Source organism: Pantherophis guttatus, chromosome 2 (genome assembly GCF_059756535.1).
Source record: "Pantherophis guttatus breed Tessera chromosome 2, ASM5975653v1, whole genome shotgun sequence".
In the NCBI taxonomy this organism is placed as follows: domain Eukaryota; kingdom Metazoa; phylum Chordata; class Lepidosauria; order Squamata; family Colubridae; genus Pantherophis; species Pantherophis guttatus.
In genome coordinates, this window is record NC_142064.1 from 276,307,603 (window position 1) to 276,328,853 (window position 21,251).

General features: G+C 44.3%; 1 protein-coding gene across 1 annotated transcript; it reads left to right on the forward strand.

Annotated features, from left to right (window-relative positions):
- Positions 1-452: 452 nt before the first annotated feature.
- LOC117668281 (class I histocompatibility antigen, F10 alpha chain-like) lies at positions 453-20,773 on the forward strand. The gene is made up of 8 exons (XM_034422060.3): positions 453-607; positions 6,311-6,589; positions 8,401-8,676; positions 13,242-13,523; positions 18,211-18,300; positions 19,537-19,578; positions 20,439-20,501; positions 20,689-20,773. The coding sequence occupies exons 1-7, from the start codon at positions 538-540 to the stop codon at positions 20,474-20,476; spliced, it is 1,077 nt and encodes a 358-aa protein (XP_034277951.2). The 5' UTR covers positions 453-537; the 3' UTR covers positions 20,477-20,501; positions 20,689-20,773.
- The last annotated feature ends 478 nt before the right edge of the window (positions 20,774-21,251 follow it).

Here is a 21,251-nt window from a genome sequence, read left to right on the forward strand (position 1 = left end):
GGGCCGGATTTTCCTATAGGCTAACTAGGCTTCAGCCTAGGGCCTCAAGATCAAGAGGGGCCTACATTCAAATTGTTAGCAAAATTAAAATTACACTTTCACTATAGGTGAAAGGGCCTCATAAGTGGAATAGCCTAGGGCCTCTTTTTATCTAAATCTGGCCCTGCCCCTCCCCCCCACTGCCTGCGCCCAGAAAACTCCCCCGCTGTTTTTGATCCCTGCAGATCTGCCCCTCCCCCCATGATATGCCCCTCCCCCCATGATGATGAAGAATTCCTGGAATGAGATGTTGCTGAATGTGTTGATTCTTGTGAAACTCTCGCTTCCCTTTTCCAGCTTTTCTCAGAAGTTTTCCCCTCCTCCGCCTGCCTAGCAACCAGAGACGTCATGGAAATGGTTTTTTCCCTATTGGTTGAGCTTGGCCAATCCCCGGTTCGCTTTGGATTATTATGCTATAGATCGTCCCGAAGCGCCTCTTTCTTTCGCCTGGGACTTTTCAGGAGAGCGCAGCTGCAGGCGGAGGTTTCGGGACAGAGGATGGCTCTGCGCTCTGCGCCCCTGTGGCTCCTGGTGTTGGAGGTGGTCGCTCTGCAGCACGTGTGCCTCGGTGAGTCCCTTCCAAGAGTCCCTAGAAAGAGACTCTGGAAAGAGTGCAGAGAAGAGCAACAGAGATGATTTGGGGACTGGAGGCTAAAACATATGAAGAACGGTTGCAGGAACTGGGTATGTCTAGTTTAATGAAAAGAAGGACTAGGGGAGACATGATAGCAGTCTTCCAGTATCTCAGGGGCTGCCACAAAGAAAGAGGGAGTCAAGCTATTCTCCAAATCACCTGAGGGCAGGACAAGAAGCAATGGGTGGAAACTAATCAAGGAGAGAAGCAATTTAGAACTAAGGAGAAATTAGTCGCTTAAGATGCTGCAATGGTTGTCAGTGTGAAAATGGTCATAAGTCACATTTTGGATTGGCCGTCTGCTTTTAATAATTGTAACATATACAGAATACCTCAGTTATGGGGCAAGGGTAAAATAATAAAAATTTTAAAGCAAAAGATTCAGGACTGCCACAAAGAAGAGGGAGCCAAGCTATTCTCCAGAGCACCTGAGGGCAGGACAAGAAGCAATGGGTGGAAACTAATCAAGGAGAGAAGCAACCTAGAACTAAGGAGGAATTTCCTGACAGTTAGAACAATTAATCGGTGAAAAGACTTGCTTTTAGTTGCTTAAGATGCTGCAATATATGGTGGTCATGTCCCAAAGCTAAAAAATTCTGGAACAATATAAAAATGCAACTGGAACAAATAATAACTCAAAAGGTGTCATTAAAGCCAGAAACTTATTTATTAGGAATACCTACAAGCAAATATGAAAAAGAAATAATATATTTAATAACACACATTTTGACTGCAGCAAGAATTATATATGCACAAAATTGGAAACAAGAAGAGGTCCCGACTCAAGAGAAATTGAAGGAGCCTTGGTAGTACAGTGGTTTAATGCACCCTGTTATTAACACAGCTGCCTGCAATTTCTGCAGGTTCGAATCTTACCAGGCTCAAGGTTGACTCAGCCTTCCATCCTTTCTAAGGTAGGTAAATTGAGGACCCAGTTTGTGGGGGCAATAAGCTGACTTTGTATAAATATACAAAAGTATGAAGGCTATTGCTTAACGCATTGTAAGCCGCCCTGAGTCTCCGGAGAAGGGCGGCATATAAATCAAATTAAAAAAAAAATTAATATCCAAAATTATGGAATGCGCTGAGATGGATAAACTTACCAAGGAGATCCAAGGAAAAGAAGAATCTGAATATTATCTGGTCTGGCAAAAATGGTATAAATGGTTAGAGGGAAGTGAAAAAAAAAAAGAGAAGAAGAAAGAAAGAAAAATTGAATAAAAGAAAAGGTATCAATAGAGTAAAATAAATTTTTAAATCAAATGAAATTTAAGAAAGAGACACGAGATATCAATAAAATAATATTATATAAGGTGAGAGAAATATTGTATATTGAAGAATATAGGATATTGATATTGTAACAATTCAGATATTATAGGTAGATGTTATAAAGATGATGTTTGTTGTAAATTGTTTTACTTGCATTTATAAATGTATTATGTGGTTTCTTAAATTAATAAAAATTTTAAAAATTTTTTAAAAAAAGATGCTGCAATGGTTGTCAGTGTGAAAATGGTCGTAAGTCACATTTTGGATTGGCCATCTGCTTTGAATAATTGTAACATATACAGAAAACCTCAGTTATGGGGCAAGGGTAAATTAATAAAAATTTTAAAGCAAAAGATTCAGGGGCTGCCACAAAGAAGAGGGAGCCAAGCTATTCTCCAAAGCACCTGAGGGCAGGACAAGAAGCAACGAGTGGAAACTAATCAAGGAGAGAAGCAACTTAGAACTAAGGAGAAATTTCCTGACAGGGAGAACAATTAACCAGTGGGACAACTTGCCTCCAGAAGTTGTGAATGCTCCAGCACTGGAAGTTTTTAAGAAGAGGTTGGTCAACCATTTGTCTGAAGTGGTGTAGGGTTTCCTGTCTAGGGTTGGACTAGAAGACCTCCAAGGTCCCTTCCAACTCTGTTATTCTATTCTATTCTATTCCATTCCATTCCATTCCATTCCATTCCATTCCCTTTCAAGATGTAAGGGGCTCAACCCCCTTTCCTGCTGGTGGGAATCCGTCCGTCCGTCCGTCTGCGTGCCTGTCTGCCTCGCTGTCTGCCTGCTGGTCTTCTATCTGTCTGTCTGCCTGTCTGTCTCTCTCCCTCTTTGCTGCTGCTCTCTCGCCTACTCCCGATCTCCCTGAGCCATTCTAGGAGCAGGACAAGATGGCCACTCCAGATGTCAGTCAAGTTTACCTGCCCAATTTTTTCCGTCCCACTGTGGAGGTTGTGGGATGGCAACGCTCGGATGCGACCACCTCAACTAGCAAACTTCCTGGCTGCATGTGCAACTCCCACCCTCACCACTAGGGGCACTTCTATCATTAATAAGGCATAACCATAGTCGCCCCCACTTGGACAAAAAAAGGATAAAAGTTTTTTCTTCCTGGTGGGGAAAAAATCCCACCAAGGATTCTCTTTTTAAAAAATTTCTAAGTGTTATTAAAGTTGATTATAAGATAAAATGCAAATAGAAACAAGAGATAGAGAAAAAGGAGGAGTGCAAAAGATAAGAAAAAAAAAAGACCTGACATTTTTCAGTACAGCAGAGTACAAGAAAAGTTGCAACCTCAGCCTTTTGCATTACATTTCTAATTATTTCAGACCAATTCTGCAACAGCAAAGTCAAGCTAATACAGATAGTCCTCGACTTAACAATGTTTCATTTAGTGACCGTTCAAAGTTACATTGGTACTGAAAAAAGTGATGTATGACCATTTTTCAGTCTTATGACCAGTAGTGGGTTGCTCCCGGTTCGCACCAATTCGCAAGAACCGGTAGTAAAAAAATTTAATAGTTCGGAGAACCGGTAATAAGATTGGCTGGCCACGCCCCCAAACCAGTTCCCAGTCTGGTCGCCGTTCGCTTACCCCACCCACTCCCAATCTATTGCTGCCTCCTGAGTCCCAGCTGATGGCTAGAGGGAAAAAAACTGTTTAAACTCTTGCCGCAGGGCTTCAAAGGGCCGCCCTACAGCTGATCAGTGTTAAAAGAAAACAAATGAGTAGACTGGTGCCTGCAAAAATAGAAAAAACAGCCCCTCTCGGCTTCAGCATAGGTTAATTAGCACAATTTGATTAGATCGGCCTCCCGACTCTCAGCTGATTTGCTCTCAGCTGTTTTGCGTAGGGCTCTGCTGCTAGCTGCAAAGAGTGCTGGATCAGATTTTTTTCCCCTTACCTATGCTGAAAAAACGAAACTGAAAGTAAAGCAGGGTCTTTGTGGCAATGTGACAAAATGAGGCAGAGAGAGATTTCTTTTTCTTTTTCCTCACCAAAAAAGGTAGGTGCAAAACTGCAAACAATGGGAAATTTAGGGCAAAAGAGGAGAGTTCAAGATTTTAAAACACAAAAGAAAAAAAGCTCTATTTAACTAGGGAATTGTAATAATTGAGATACTATTAATTGTATATTGTGTTGAAAGCAGAAATGGTTAAGTTGTGGTTTGGAGGAATATACGGGGAAAATTATTTGATTTATTATTGGTAAATATAATTAATTGATTTGTAAGAAATTGGATTGCATGGAAATAATTGGAATATTCATGTTCATATTGATTAATATACAAAAAAGATAGTTATATAACTAATTGATTTATATTAAAATGTTGAATTTGTATTAAACAACTGTAATATTACATAATTAACCAATGTGAGGATGGATATAAAAATAGATGACAATGGGAAGGGGTATAATATAGAATAGAAGGGAAAATTGAATTTAATTAAGATTAGAGATGAGGATGAAGGGTAATATTGGTTTTTTAAAAAAATAGATGAGGAATAAATATGGCAAAAAGGAAATATAGAAATTGTAAATTTAATTGAAATGACTAAACACTCTTTAAATTTGTGAACCGGCCAAATACTCTGTTCAAAGAAAATACATTGTATGTTTGTATGTGTGTTTTTAATTATTGCTATTTATTCATATTTGTTCTCTTTTATTCTTTAAAGTTTAACAATTCATTCTTTATCTTAATATCTTTATATTTGTTTGGGGTTGGCTTTCTTCCCTTTCATCTTTTTTATTGTACAGCAATCTTTCTCCTCAAACCTACCACCTCTCTCTTTTCTTTCCTTCTTACTTTCTCTTCCCCCCCTCTTCTTCTCCTTCCTACTTCCTCTTCCTTTCTCCTTTTCCTCCTCTCTTCCCCCATCTCTTACCCTCACTCCTACTCTAATTTCCATTCCTTCATCCCTCTCTATTGCTGTATCCTTTTATGCATATGGACTACTCTGAGGGCTGAAAAAGTTATTTCTGACTGGTCCTCGCACTTTTGACCAGTCCTCGAACTTACGACTGTCCTCACATTTTACGTTTTTGCCCTATCTTGTCACCATGGTGAAGAGAAGCAGTTGTGAAATGAGTGACATGGTTGTTAAGAAAGCTGCACGGGCATAAATGATGACCAGTCATAAGTGCGAAGACCACATGGGTTTGAGGTCCTGGGCAGCTGGCAACATGGAGTGGAGAGTGAGGGTTATTTATACCTTTCTTAGGCCTTGCCCTTGAGCTTCCTGTTCCTGTGCAAGAATATGTATCCTATTGCCTGTTGTCAGACTCCCATGGAGCCATTTGGGATCATGTTTATCTGAGTCAAGTTTGGTTGAACTGTGCTAGGTGATGCAATGTTCTTAGAAGCCTCATGGAGCAGTGGACTAAAGTGCTGTTAAATAGCACCTAGCTGCCAGCTGCCTGCAATTACTGCAAGTTCGAATCTCACCAGGCTCAAGGTTGACTCAGCCTTCCATCCTTCCGAGGTAGGTAAAATGAGGACCCGGATTGTGGGGGCAATAAGCTGACTTTGTATAAAAAAGAACACCACTTGGGGGGTGGGGGCAAAAGCCCTACTAAGCAGGTATATACAAAAGTATGAAGGCTATTGCTTAATGCATTGTAAGCTGCCCTGAGTCTCCGGAGAAGGGTGGCATATAAATCAAACCAATAAACAATAATAATAGAAGATGTTGCAATGCAGTGAGCTCTGCTGCTAGATAATCCTATTATGTCCTGGAGGGTCATGTCTTAATCCCATCACCCTGGAGCTGAAGGTCTTTTGTCTTGTAGATAGGATGGCCCAGTCTTTCTTAATGGGCACCAAATATCTGCTGGGAGCAAGGAGCTAAAGCTCTGAGTTTCTGTCTTTAGAAACATGTTTCTCCTTTAGGGAAATATCTGTAAATGGACAGTTGGGGTGACCAGGTTGGGTTTCCTACTGCTTTTGAGCTTCTGGGGTGGACCCCCTTTTCTCCTTGTGGGGCCACTTCAGCCTCCATGGGGCAGAGAATGAGCAATCCAGGAAATGGTTTGAGGGAGGCCTTGCTAGAAGGGAAGGCACAAAGATTTGCTTTTTCCTTGACCCTATTTTCCCTTCCCTCCCTTCATCACCCCCAATTTCTCTGCCCTCCTACCCTTCACACCCCACTCCCAAAGCTTCTTCTTTGCCTCTCAGTTGTTTCATTGTTCCACCCTCTGCCTCCTCTTTCTATTCCATCAGCCCCCCTTTCCTTTCCCCTTCTTCCTCTGCCCCCCAGGTCTCTTCTTGCTCCCCAAACCCTCAGATTGGGGCCTGTTGTGCTCCATCGGATCTCGGTTCCTCAGCTGAAGCCCCTTCACTCTATCCTTTGGGTTTCTTCCAGGCTCCTCCTTCCTACACTCCCTGAAGCATTTCATCACCTGCACCACAGAACCCAGTCAGGGGCAATCCCACTATTTTGTTCTGGGGTATGTAGACGATCAGGTCTATGTTCACTATGACAGCAACAGCCAGAGGTTGCAGCCCCGAGCCTCCTGGGTGGAGAAGATAATTAAGGAGAATCCCCAGCATTGGGACAGAGAGACCCAGAACGTAGGTAATTATGAGGACCTGAGCAGAGCAAAACTGGAGTTTCTGCGTACTGGCTACAATCAGAGCGAAGGTGAGTGATGGATCGAATGGCTTCTCCTGCCCCCTATTCCCTCTCACGAAATGCTTCTACACTTTTAAAAAAGTCTTTTCAACATACCGTTGCATATTAGGCAGATGTATTAACCTCTAAGCCACAGGTCCTCCTCACTTTGTCAGCTTGTACCAGGGGAGATTAAATGGGTTTTCTATCAAAGCAACCTGGTCTGCCCAAATATGGGAAGGATATGCTTCCTTTCGCCTTTCAGCCCCAATCCAGGAGCCCTCAGGCCGTCGCTTTCACGACAAACTATTTTGTATTAAATTTATATTTACTGACAAAGAAATAAAGGGAGACTAGTATAGATCTATTTCAAGCTATTTAGCGCTCATCAGCTAGCCATACCCTTCTGGGATTCGAACCTGGGCTTGCTTGCATATTAGGCAGATGAATACTGCTATCATGTTCTCCCTGGTCCTTCTTTTCTCTAGACTAGCCAAACCCAAATCCTGCAACCTTTCTTCATATGTTTTAGTCTCCAGGCCTTTAATTGTTTTAGTTGCTCTTCTTTGCACTTTTTCCAAAGTCTCAACATATTTTTTGTAATGTGGTGACCAAAACTGAATGCAGTAACCCAGGCCTTGCTCCTCCTCTCCTCTTTTGTTGGAGTTGACTGAGTTGTGAGCTGTCTTTTTGAAGCCCCCTTGAGATGTCCCTCTCTCTTTTCCTGATTTTTGCCTGAATTTGGGGACAACACCCAGATCCTCTTTGAGGCCATGAGTTTCTTGGGCCCTGTTGCCACTTTACGATCCCTTTTTCCACCACCCAGTGGTGGGTTGCTACCGGTTCTCCCCAGTTCTTGCGAACCGGTAGTGGAAATTTTGAGTAGTTCAGAGAACCGGTAAATAGCACCTCTGCCTGGCCCTGCCCCCAATCTATTTGCTGCCTCCCAAGTCCTAGCTGATCAGCTAGAAGGAAAAAGTCAGGGCTCACTTGACAAAGAAGAGGGGAAAAAAACCTTAGCTTTAAATTGAAAAGCCAAGAAGCCTCACAACTGATTGGCTAGAACCGATCTGCTCCTTGTAAACCACTCGGTGGTGGTAGATTGGTAATTGAGTCCAAGCTGCCTGAAAGCGGTTTCTGATGCTCTCGGTGATGGCAGAGTGGCAAAAAACTGTTTAAACTCTTGCCGCGGCCCTTCAAAGAACCGCCCTAGAGCTGATCAGCGGTAAAAGGTAGTGTGGTGGTAGACCAGTGCACTCCAAAAACAAATGGGTAGACCGGAATGCTCCAAAAAAAAAAAAAGGGGGTAGACCGGTATGGCTCTGCAAGCAGTTAAAAGCCTGGTAGACCAGTGCCTCTGCTAAATCCTAAAGAATTGTTTGTCAGATGACCATCAAACCACGCCCACAAAATAAGCCACGCCCACAGAACCGGTAGTAAAAATTTTAAGAACCCACCCCTGCCACCACCCCTCTACCCCCAAGTTTCCCCAACAAAGGAGTGGTAGAGAGAAAAATGGAGGAGGCTCCATCCCTTCATTTCTTCTGCAACTCCATTTTTCTCCCCCTTGGGATCCTCCACTGCCTTTTCTAATCCTGGGAAGCTGAAAGGAGAATGTCTGAGCTGCCTGTTTCCTGATGAAGTTCAGGGGTTTAACCCGGTGTGTGTGTGTGTGCACATTGAGTGAGAGAAGAATGAGGACAATAGTGTGGGGGTGGGAATTGCTAGGAAGGAAATCAGGGTGTCAGTGCTTCATTACTGTCAAAAAGTCTCTGTGGGGTGGGACGGGGTGTCTCTCTCTCCTGAGGACTCACGAAACCATCTGCCTATCCCTCTTTCAGGCTTTCACACACTGCAGTGGATGTATGGCTGTGAGCTCTGGGGTGATGGAAGCAAAGAAGGGTTTTTGCAGTATAGCTACGATGGGAGGACCTTCATCACCTTCGACAAGGAGACCCTCACCTGGGTGGCTCACCAGCCCCTGGCTCAGATCATCAAGATGAAATGGGATGATAGTCCAGGATCTAATCAGGAATGGAAGTTCTACCTGGAGAAAGACTGCATTCAGAGGCTGCAGAAGCACCTGTTCTATGGGAAGAAGATGCTGCTGAGGACAGGTGAGCATCTGGATCCAGAACCGGTTCGGTGACGTCATATCGTCACGGCTACAGGCTCGGGAGAACTGGGCCGAACCAGGAGGAACCCACCACTGGGCAGACTTCACTCGCTCCATCCCACACACTTCCCATTGCCGGCTGAAGTCCTTCCCTGCCCCCCTCTTTCCTACAGCGGGGTGAGGGGCAGCTTTCTGATGGGGAAGCATCTCCCTGCCCCACTGTCTTTGTCACTGGCATTTGACAGGAGTCCTTCTCCCTTTCTGCCCCACTTTTCTCCCTCCTTCCCTTCCTTTCAATGGCTCGCTGGCTGCCAACATTGTGCTGTTGTCCCCAATTCGGGTCTGAGCCTGGTGCTGAGGATGGATGCCAGACAGGAGGTGCAGGTTTTTTTATTGCTTTTTATTGGAGTCCCTCAAGGAAAAGGGCTCCTGGCTAAAATGTCAAGAACCTAGAACAAAGGATTAAAAAAGTTTTATACATTTTCACTAAAGGAGAAGGCGGGACTAGGCAGGATAATAAGAAATATCATCTGAAGCATCAACGAGTGCAGCTAAAGGACTATCAAGGGAACCACATCCCTGTCATAGGGAGTGGGACCTTCCAAATCAAGTTTAAAAAGTTTGTCGTGCTGTTGAAACTAACCGTGGTAGATGGTGCCTTGCCAAGCCTGCTTGGCTTGGACTGGTTCGCATCCCTGGGCATGGGGGTGACCAGCATCCACACCATCCAGGACAACAGCACTGATGAGCTGGTCGGGGAGTTTGCAGATGTATTCAATGGGAGTTTGGGCAAGTATGCAGGAATGCCCATCTCTTTTAGCCTAGACCCAAAAATCGCCCCTATCCGGATGAAGCCACAAAAGGTCCCTTTCGCTCTCCGGCCCAAAATTGACAGCAAATTAGACAAGCTAATTGGCTGGGGGTTTTAGAGCCAGTAGACCATGCTAAGTGGGAGACCCCTATAGTCACACTGATAAAATCTGATGGCTCAGTCCATATCTGCGTGGACTACAAATGTACAATAAACAAGGTGCTTCAGCAGAGCACCTAACCCCTACCAGTCGTACAACATTTGTTACATTCTTTAGGAAAGTTTAGGAAACTTTCACCAAACTCGACCTAGCACAAGCATATCAGCAATTGCGGTGGACGATGCCACCGCAAAGGCACAGACTATTATGACCCATCAAAGTGCCTTTAAATGCCGCTGTTTGCAATTTGGTGTTAGCGTAGCACCAGGACTTTTTCAAAGCATAATGGAATGATTATTACAGGGCATTCCAGGGGTAGTGCCCTACTTCGATGATGTCCTGGTGTCCATGGCCAATAAGAAAGAGCTCCTCAATTGACTGAGGATAGTTCTTAGTTGGTTTCGAGAGGCTGGACTTAAAGTAAAAAAGGAAAAGTGCCAGATTGCAGTGCCAAGGGATATTTAATTGACAGCTCAGGCATACACCCCACAAAAAGTAAGGTCAAGGCTATGAAAGCAGCCCCAACACTCCAAAATCAGATACAGCTCCAGGCATTCCTGGGTTTGTTAAAATTTTATAGCATTTTTCTGCTGCAGAAGGCGACAGTAGCTGAGCTGCTACACTGGCTGCTGGATAAGAGGGCAAAATGGACTTGGGGCCGGAAGGAAGCTGCCATATTTGCTGTAATCAAAAAACTTTTGCCTTCCGATAGCATTTTAATACAATATAATGAGACTCTACCCCCTCATCCTAACATGTGACACTTCCCCATTTGGCATCAGGGCTGGCCTCAACCACTGAACGCTTAACGGGACTGAGGCCCCGATTACCTTTTACTCCGGGACTCTATCGGCAGCCGAGTGGAACTACAGCCAGCTGGACAGAGAGGCGCTGGCTGCAGTGGCGGGGGTCAAGCGGTTCCACAAATACATCTATGGAAGAGACTTTGAACTAATAACCATCTACAAACCGCTCCTGGGCCTGCTGGCTGGGGACCGCCCCACCCTGACCGTTTTATCACCGCAAATGATGAGATGAGTCATCATTCTAACCTGCTAACCCACTGGCCGGGCAAGTCCCTGGGCCACACAGACACCCTCAGTCAGTGCCCATTACCAGAACTCTTAGAAGACCCCACTCCCATCGTACCCATACTTCTTATTGAGGAAGTTGCATCCGGCCCTATTACATTGGCCAAGATAGTGAGACATTCTACCAAAGATAAAACTTTAGCACAAGTTCTGAACTGGGTGTGTAGGGGGTGGCCAAAGGGGGCAGTAGGGGGTGACCTACAGCCGTTTGATGCACGGCAGCATGTATTATCAGCCCAAAAAGGTTGTATACTGTGGGGGGACCCGGGTAATTGTACCCCCAAAATTAAGGAAGCCAGTGCTAGAGGCTTTACACGTGGGGCATCTTGGAATCATCAGGATGAAGGCACTGGCCAGGAGCTATGTTTGTTGGCCTAATATGGATGAGGAAATTGCTGAATGGATTGCTACCTGCACACCTTGTCAGGAGTCCAGACCAGCACCATCCTCTGCCCCGGCACACAAATGGGAAATGCCAAAAGCACCCTGGTCAAGAGTGCACATTGATTTTGCTGGACCAGTCCAAGGCCAGACATTCCTAATAGTTGTGGACGCTTATTCGAAGTGGCTTGAGATAATACTTATGACCTCTAAAATGGCAGAGGCAGTCATTAAAGTATTACAGAGACTTTTCTCCACCCATGGCCTACCAGACGTTCTGGTCTCAGACAATGGCCCTCAATTCACAGCCCCTCTATTCAAAATGTTCTTGGCGGAACAGGGAATCAGACATGCCCTGGTTGCACCATTCCATCTGACCAGCAATGGTCAACTGGAGAGGATGATGCAATCCGTAAAAGAAGCCCTATGAAGGATGGGCTCGGGAGATTGGCAGGCCAAAATTGACAAATTCCTCCTAGTCCAGCACATTACCCCTAGCGCAACAACAAACAGAAGCCCATCAGCATTTTTAATGAGTTGCTGGCTACAATCACAATTAGACTGGCTATACCCCAACTATACTGCCAAAGCACCCAGCGATTTGACTAGCCAACTCCGGTCATTCAGCGTAGGGGACATGGTGTATGCCCACAACTACACCAGGGGTGCTCTCTGGATCCCTGCCAAGGTGATAGGAATCACAGAGCCCCACTCATACAGATTGGAACTAGAGGACAGTAGGCTATGGAGAAGGCATATAGACCAACTCCGGGGCCAACTAGGAACCTCAGTTCTAAGGCAACCAGAAATAGCTTTGACCAAGGAAACCCAAGACCCTATACAAACTAGCAAACAACCCGAAACTCCACTTACAGTAGACTCAAACTTTCAAACTGCCCCCCCCAATGATCTGAAAGGACCCCTCTGGCTTTCTTTGCACTCTGTTAGTTGTTCCTCCAGTCTTCATTGGAACCGGGACTCCTAGGGCGGTGGCCTTTCTGCCTTACAGCCACTTGCTGACAAACCAGTGAAGGGGCAGGCGCGGGGCACTCCAAGGACAGAAAAACTCACTTTCTGCCTCTACCTTTAGCAATGGTGTGGGCTGAAGCCAAGTACCTCCTGAACCACCCCTATCTTCTGTTCATTTGAAAGTTGCTGGGGAATGATGGAGAAAGCTCAGCTTTCACTCCCAGAACTATAGAGAGCAAAATCTGGAGAATATGAAGTTTTGTCTCCTTTGGGGGACAATATAAAACATGACAGCTCTCCAGTTCCAGGTAGGCTGAAACCTCTCTTTCGTTATGGTTAAGGTGGAGCCAGTTCCTCCCCATCCAGATCTTCACAGCCTCAGTCTGGCTAGAGGATGAGGAAGAGACAGAGGGCGATGTGGAAGTTGTTCTGGGGGTGGCGGGAGATCAACCACGGCCAGGTTCCTGGAGGCATTGCATGGCTGCCAGCAGTTCAGGGAGGCAAGGAAATGCCGGGACATTAAGTTGCTCCCATGCCCAGTTGACTCATTCCACACCAAGCCGGCTGTGCCCAGTCATACGCATCCATCCATCTGCTTCCACCTGCCCACACCAACCTACCTGCACCTACTTAGGTGCGCCGAATCATCTGACCCGACCCAGCCACACCCACTCTTTTCACGCCCACCCGGTTATGCCCATTGAGCTGCTGCCTCATTCCTCTCCCTGCCCTGGGAGGACTGTCTCTCTTTTCCCTTGGCATCACTCTCTCTGCCCCCCCCCGCTTTGAGAGAGACAATCATTTTTCCAAATTGACCAGTGTGAGATCCCAAAAGGCTCCATGCCTTTGCTTTGATTCTGGTTCTCCCTATCTTGATATTGTGGAAAGAGGCCTGGAACAGCTTACAATTTGAGGAAGTGGAAGTGAAATTTCCTTAGAGCCACAATCTGCTGCAAATTTTAGGCTGAGTCACTAAAAATCAAGAATCATTGTGCTTGAATATTATCCGGATTGGGAGCATTTGTAAAACTCTTGGAGATGCTGCAATTGTGGCATGTTGAATCCCTAAATTAAAACTAAGTAATAGGAAGCTTTCGAGTTTCTCATCCACCTTTCAGGCTCTGGAGGGGCTCAGAGATCTTTCTTTTCTGCAGACTCCCCAGTGGTGACAGTGAGCAGCAAGACGGAGACTGAGGATGGGATGGAAACGCATGTCTGCCGAATCGACGGCTTCTACCCCAAGGCAATTGATGCTTCCTGGACAAGGGATGGGAAGGTCTGGTTGCAGGACACCTTCCATGGGACTGTGGTCCCCAATGCGGATGGGACCTACCACTATTGGCTCAGCATCCAGATTTATTCCAATGACAGTGACCACTACCAGTGCCACGTAGAGCACGACAGTTTGCAGGAGCCTCTGGACGTGGCCCTGAAGGGTAAGAGACTGCAGGGAGGGAAAGGCTGAGCTCTTTTTCTTTTTTTTTTGTAATTTTTTTTTATTTTTTTCCAACATAAACATAAAAAAGAAAATTTTTTCATGAACGAAGTCTCGGTCCGGTCACAAACGGGTACATTAATTTAACAAATGAGAACAAAGAATTTTAACATAAATTCCAACGTCTTAATAAATCTTCCTATTATCTCATCATACATCCTAATCTCCTACTAAGGCAGAGCTCATTTTTATATGCAATTATAAATCAAAATTTATTTATTTTATTTATTTATTTATTTTATTTCTATACCGCCCTTCTCCCGAAGGACTCAGGGGGTGTACAGCCTAATTAAAAACACAAAGACAGACAATATTTAAAAATAATTAAAATTATTAAATAATAGGCCCAATTTATAAAACCCCAAATTTAAAATCCCATTTAAAACCAAATTAAAATCTTTACATTGATAGCCCAGCCTGGCGGAACAACATGGTTTTGAGGGCACAGCGAAATACACGGAGATCAGAGATTTTACAAATTTCTGGGGGGAGTTCATTCCAAATGGCAGGGGCTCCCACAGAGAAGGCCCTCCCCCTGGGTGTCGCCAGCCGACATAATTTGGCTGATGGCACCCTGAGGAGACCCTCTCTGTGGGAGCGGACTGGCCGGTGGGAGGCTACTTGTGGCAGAAGACGGTCTCGAAGGTACCCAGGTCCAATGCCATGGAGCACTTTAAACGTGGTAACCAACACCTTGAATTGCACCCGGAAGACCACTGGGAGCCAGTGCAGCTCACGCAGGAGGGGTGTCACTTGGGCACAACAAGTTGCGCCCATAACCACCCGCGCGGCCGTATTCTGGACCAGTTGGAGCCCCCGGGTGCTTTTCAAGGGGAGCCCCATGTAGAGAGCATTGCAGTAGTTCAGTCGAGAGGTGACAAGGACGTGAGTGACTGTGCGCAAGGCGTTGCGGTCCAGAAAGGGCCGCAACTGGCGGATCAGACGAACCTGATAAAAAAATTTCAATACCACTTTATTTAAATTTTTTATCCCTTGCTCCTTTTAGCAACAACATTAAATACAAAGACAACCTATTCTATTAATCTATAAATTTACCTTACAATTTTATCCACAAATCTTAAATTCCAAATGTATACAACTCAATTTTTATTTCAATTTATTAATCAAAATTTCTTTCTATTTTTCTCATTTTCTAAACCCAGTTCATCCTATCATGTTCTTAAACTTTTACACAGAGATCTCAAAATTTACCATTTCATTTTAATTATCACCCAACATTTTCTTTTTCACCCCTTATTAATAATTATTCTTCAATATATTCTCCTCATTCTCCTCTATTACTCCACCTATTATTTGGCTGATTTCCACCATAGCATATTTTGGCTGAGTTTTCAGCATATTCTCCTCCATAACTCCCCCTTTTATTTGGCTGATTACCAGCATTTTCCATTGTTTTGGCTGATTTCCAGCATGCTTTCTTTTGGCTGATTAACAGCATTCTCCTCCTTAACTCCACCTATTATTTGGCTGATTTCCAGCATTTCATTATTTGGCTGATTTCTCAGCATATTCTCCTCCATTAACTTCAACTTCTATTCTGCTAACTTATTAAAAATTTCTTTTTCCATATATTGTCTACTAATCCACTGTTTCCAACTGTTCTCTTCCAGGGTGTATCCCCATTTATTTCTTAATATTAATCATTTCCAACATGTGTTAAATGCAATCACAATTATAACTTCCATCTGTGTACCTTAGTACATCATCTAAAATCATTAACAATTGATCATCATTATCATCCACCACTTTGTTATCAAATTAAAACTAAAACATGTTACAAGTTATGCTTTTATGAACATATCACTTTTAATCACCTTAACTTCCCACTTCTATTTTTATTATGTTTCTATCTTTAATTACCATAAACACTTCTTGTTTTTATTTAAAGCTCTGTTATTTAAAGCTCTGTTATTTAAAGCTCTAAATTTTGAACCATTTAAACAATTAAACATTCAAACATTGCTATCTAATTTATTTATTTTGCTTCTTCGTCCCCTTATTTGTCCATATGTATTTCAATTCAAAGTCAATACTTCCACGCTTAAAACTCTGCATATCCTTTTAAATTCTATTATAAAGTCTATTTCCAGTAAAACATCAGCTTCTCCACTTCTGATCTTGCGCCAAGCCTTTTATTGCTACACCAGTCAGTTAAAAGTTTATTAGTCATTGTATTTCTTCTTTCTTTGTAAAGTCATTAAACGACAGAATAGGAATCTCCAAAGTTCAAAAAGTCCTAGTTTTTTTCCCCCCAAAGTAATCCACAATATGTATCAAAACAAGTAGGTTCTTTTCAAGAAAAAACAAGTTTCTGCAATCAACACTTTTACTTGGTCACAGCTTAAATCGCCATTTTGAAACATTTGTGTAGCAATCCGTTTGATCTCTTTGTCTGGCTTTTAAAGGTGGCAAGTCCTTAATTCGCTTTTCTCTTTTCAAGTTCATTTCGGTTTTAGCAAGAAGGTTCAAATATCCAGCTCTATTTAATTAATAAGCAGTTCCCTCCAATCAATCAGTGGTGGAATAAAGTTCTTAAAGGGTTTAAAACTTCTTTCCTTTTTTTTTCAAAATCTTCAAGCCCCTCAGATCTTCAGCCGCTAGGTAAGGCTGGGGGTCTTATTTATAAATATCCTCATTAACGCATTGTTTCTCGCCTGGGCTGGTGTCACTCACCCAGCTCCGAAGCATATCATCCTTTCTTCCTTCCTCCTGCACTTTGCTTGTCCCGATTTGCCGCAGTCTCGAGGCAGCCGCCATGGCTGCCGTCCCCCGCTGCTGACTTAGAGGATTGCCTCCGGCCTCCGAGGCCCATTCCTCTCGGCCGCCCAAGGGGTTCCTCTCTTTCCCCTGTCCCTTCAGGACAGGGTAGGTCCGCAGACCTGTCAGCGGCAGTTAGCCAGTCGGGGTTTTGGCAGGGCTCATCAGAGCCTCGCCATTTCCCCGACTGCATCCCCGCGCCGCCAAACCGGAAGTTTGTCTGAGCTCTTTTTCAAGCTGAAGGATTGTGGGAGAGATATTTGACCCCAGCTATTTCCAGGTGTGAGCATACTTGAACTTTAATCCATTGGTTTTCCCTGTGTTTGAGGTTAGTGCATCTGTAGGGAACAGTCCATAGAATTGGCTTCAGGTGATTTATTGGAAGCTACAGAATCCCATCCCAATCCTGATGAAATGCTCTTAGTTCCTATTTTAGCCTTTATTTCTTCCCTGTTTCCTGCCTCCAGCAGAGGAGCAGCAGTTATGCTGAGCACCAGAAACAGATTTTCTTTTGTTTAGAATTCCTAAAGGAAAAAAAAATCAGGAGGAATCTGTAGCTCTTTTCTGACTGCCAAATTTTATTAACATGTGTCAAATTCAGCTGACTTCATGAAATGCACAGAGTAGCTGGATTGATGTATCAGTAGTCAGATCTAAGCACCCCGCCAGCTGGATCCGAGCCCCAGGCCTTGAGTTTGACACCCCTGCTTTACATTATAAAATGTGAATATAAGAAATTAAGAAAAAAGACAGCATACAGACCAGTGGTGGGTTCCTCCTGGTTCGGTCCGGTTCGGCCGAGCCGGTAGTGGTGACGATATGACGTCACCGAATCGGTTCTCCCCCCCAGCCCTCCCCCCCACCCCCCACCCCATGTTATTCTTACCTTTTATTTGGTCCCACCCTCAATCTATTGCTGCCTCCTGAGTCCCAGTTGATGACTAGAGGGAAAAAAACTGTTTAAACTCTTGCCGCGGGGCTTCAAAGGGCCATCCTTTTAACACTGATCAGTGTTAAAAGCAAACAAATGAGTCGGGTCATAAGTGCGAGGACTGGTCGTAAGTGCAAGGACCTTCCAGAAATGACTCTGACCAGCTAGCCATGCCCACCTAGTCACATGACCTCCAAGCCACACCCACAAAATAAGCCACGCCCACAGAACTGGTAGTAAAAAAAAATTAGAACCCTCCCCTGATACAGACCTGCCCAATTCCATCCAGAGTCATGACATATTGGGGTAGCTTGTAAAAAGATCAAAGACATGTTCATTATTTCATGAATTTTGTTTATATTATGGTGTTGCTGACGTTTTTGTTTCTATAAACTGCCGAGAGTCACAAGATTGCAAATTGCTTTTGAGCTGAAATGCTAAAGATGAACATCAGCTACTTTCACGCTGGACTGGTGTTTTTGAGGAAGGCAGCTTGATGAGAACACATCTAACAATGGTCAGCAAGGCATTTGCATGTCACCCTGAGAGGGACATGAGCAGGGGTGAAATCCAGCAGGTTCTAACAGGTTCTGGAGAACCGGTAGCGGAAATTTTGAGTACTTTGGAGAACCAGCAAATACCATTTCTGGTTGACCCCAGAGTGGGGTGAGAATGGAGATTTTGCAGTATCCTTCCCCTGGAGTGGGGTGGGAATGGAGATTTTGCAATATCCTTCCCTGGCCATGCCCACCAAGCCACGCCCACAGAACCAGTAGGGAAAATTTTTGGATTTCACCCCTGGACATGAGCTCTTCATCCTTTTAATTGGGGGGATTTCCAATCCTTTGACTCTGTTATGTCCCCTAATTAGAATGATTGTTTGGGGTTCTTCAATTATCTGCTCTTTCTCCCAATTCAGCTCCAAAGTCCAACAAAGGGTTCATCATTGGCTTCATTGTGGCTGGTTTTGCCCTGGCATGTGTGATTGTTGGGACTTTGATACTCTTCAGTAAGTATCCTTATTTACAATACTGTAATTTTTATTTATTTATTTATTTATTTTTCAGATTTCTATACCGCCCTTCTCCTTTCGGACTTAGGGCGGTGAACAGCCAAATATAAAACATTTGTACACAAAAGTTAAAATAGATTTAAAATAATTAAATAAAATTTGGCCCATAATTTAAAACATTTCAATTAAAATCAATATCAAATTTTAAAACCAACCATAAAATCAGGACAGCCTGGCTAACTGAAAAAAAATAGGTTTTAAGAGCCCGACGAAAAGTCCGGAGGTCTGGAATCACTCGTATCTCTGGGGGTAGATTGTTCCAGAGAGGAGGTGCCACCACAGAGAAGGCTCTCCCCCTGGGGGTCGCCAGCCGACATTGTCTGGCCGACGGCACCGTGAGGAGGCCCTCTCTGTGGGAGCGAACTGGCCGGTGGGAGACACTTTCCTGAGCTTCCTTTTGTCCTATTTTCCCAGCCCTCTTGGGGAGCATCTGATATCTCGGCCTCTTGCTGGGTCTTCAGTCTTGACTTGGCTGAGTGACGTTGGGACTGTCCCGTCTTCTTCTGAGTTGGGAAGAGGCATCCCAGCTCTGTCCCTTTCAAAAGCTTTGATCAAAGATCCGCAGAGAAGGATTTCCATGAAAACCTTCCTCTCCTCCCAGCTGCTGCTGCTGCTGCTGCTTCCCCCAATTCCCCGCCATCCATCTCAGAGGCAGCAGGTCCCTCTTGGGGCAAATCAGGTGGTATGCTTGTAGTCTGTGATTGTTAATAATAGTCTGAGGGGAGGTTGTGTCTAAACAACTGCTAAACTCTCTCCTGGGGTTTTTTCTGCAGAGGGAGGGATTAGATGATCTCTGGTGGAATTGGATTATTCTTAGTGAACTGCCCCCGGAAATACGTAAGATCTCCGACCTCCGGGTGTTTCGCTGCACACTGAAGACCCTGTTGTTCCGCCAGGCCGGACTATCAACATAATAGTTTTAAATTGGGGTATTTAAATTTTTGGGGGTTTTAAATCTGAGCCAATTTATTTAATTATTTTAAATTTTAATTGCTGTTTTGTCTGTGTTTTTAAATAGGCTGTACACCGCCCTGAGTCCTTCGGGAGAAGGGCGGTATAGAAATAAAATTATTATTATTATTATTATTATTATTATTATTATTATTATTATTATTATTATTATTATCATTATTATTATTATTATTATTATTTCACTAATTTTTGTCCTTACAGAGAAATGTCAAGCTAAGTACCAAGTATCAAGAAGAGTACCAAGTGAGTGATTCGTCCTCTTTATATGTAATCTCCAACTGAGGCAGCATCAGTTGAAGACTTGTATATGTATATTTGTGTATGTCCAAACACAAAAGCAGGTCGTGGAGGTGCAGAGTTGTGCTATCTCCCTCTCCCTCTGAAGAACTAGGCTAGGGAAGATTGTCCCCCCCACCCCCCGTTTCATAACAGCCAGGCTGTTCTTGGGAGTGGAAACCCCAAGGAGAAGCATCTGGGGCAAGGAATCCTCAAGGTGACAAGACCCAGCTGCGTGGAAAGATACTTCTGATTGAGAAGCTCTCTAACAATATGACAGAGTTCAAAGAGACCTTTTAGTCCAGTGATGGCAAACCTTTTCGGGACCAGGTGCCCAAACCGGAACGCGCATGCATGTGCGTGCAAGTGTGCAAGCCAGAGCGCCAGAAACCTGAAGACCAGCTGGTCGGCGTGGGCATGCCTGTTTTTGGGCCGGTTTCCAGGACGATTTCCAGCCGGTTTCAGGCTTTATTTCGGGCCTGAAAACAGCCCGGATAAGGCCCGGAAATGGCCTGGTTTTTGGCCGGATTCAGGCCATTTTCCAGCACTCTGACACCCGTGATGATCAGGTAGCTGGCATGAAACCAGAAGAGCAGCTGGCGATGGTACGCGTGCCCACAAAGAGGGCCCTGCATGCCACTGGTTCGCCATCACAGTTCTAGTCCAACCCCCTGCTCAAGCAGATGATCCTATACTATTCCAGAGAAATGGCTGTCCAGTAACCCACAACCTTTCCACTAATTACGTGCTCTCACTGTCAGAAAATTTCTCCTTAGTGGATCTGTCTTCAATGAGTTTTCATACATTACTTCTTGTTCTGCCCTCAGGTACTTTGGAGGATAGATTGACTCCCTCTTCTCTTTGACGGCCCCTCAAATATTGGAAGACTGGTATCGTGTCACCCCTATCACCCCGTGATAACGTGTGTCATCACGTCAATGTCATGTGATGTATTGCAAGTTTGGGGGGGGAGAGAGAGCGGGGGGGGAGCGGGTTGGAATCAGATCTGTATTTTTCTATCTCCTCCCTCTAGCCAAGAAACTGACCTTCTGGCTTTCTTTTCGTTTTTTTCTCCAGCAGGTGACAAAGGATCTGACAGTTTATGCCCAAGTAAGTCAGAAGGAACTGTTCTTGAATGAGCAGAAGTGTTCTAGCTCTTAAGAAGGCTTTTGGGGGGGTTTGAAAACGGTTTGAAAAGGGGTAGGCCCTACATTTTTTTACTACTGGTTCTGTGGGCGTGGCTTATTTTGTGGGCACGGCTTGATGGGGGGGTAATGTGACTGGGTGGGTGTGCCAACTTTTTTTTTTTTTTTTTTACTTTTAAAAGCATTTTTTCTATAACCTTAAGAGGTTGCAGAAAAAAATGCTTTTAGAAGCCTCTGACGATCAGGCAACTCAGCTGGGATCTCCAGAGGCTTTTAAAGGCATTTTTTTTCCCTACAACCTCTTCGGCTGAAGAGGTTGCAGAAAAAATGCTTTTAGAAGCCTCTGACGATCCCAGCTGAGCCACGCGATCATCAGAGGCTTTTTTTTTTAACTTTTAAAAGCAGGCTGGCTTTTAAGTCATTATTTAATTTTTGTCATTCACATTTCATTTTGTCCTTCCTTTTGCGTCCTATCTTTAATGATTCTATTCCATC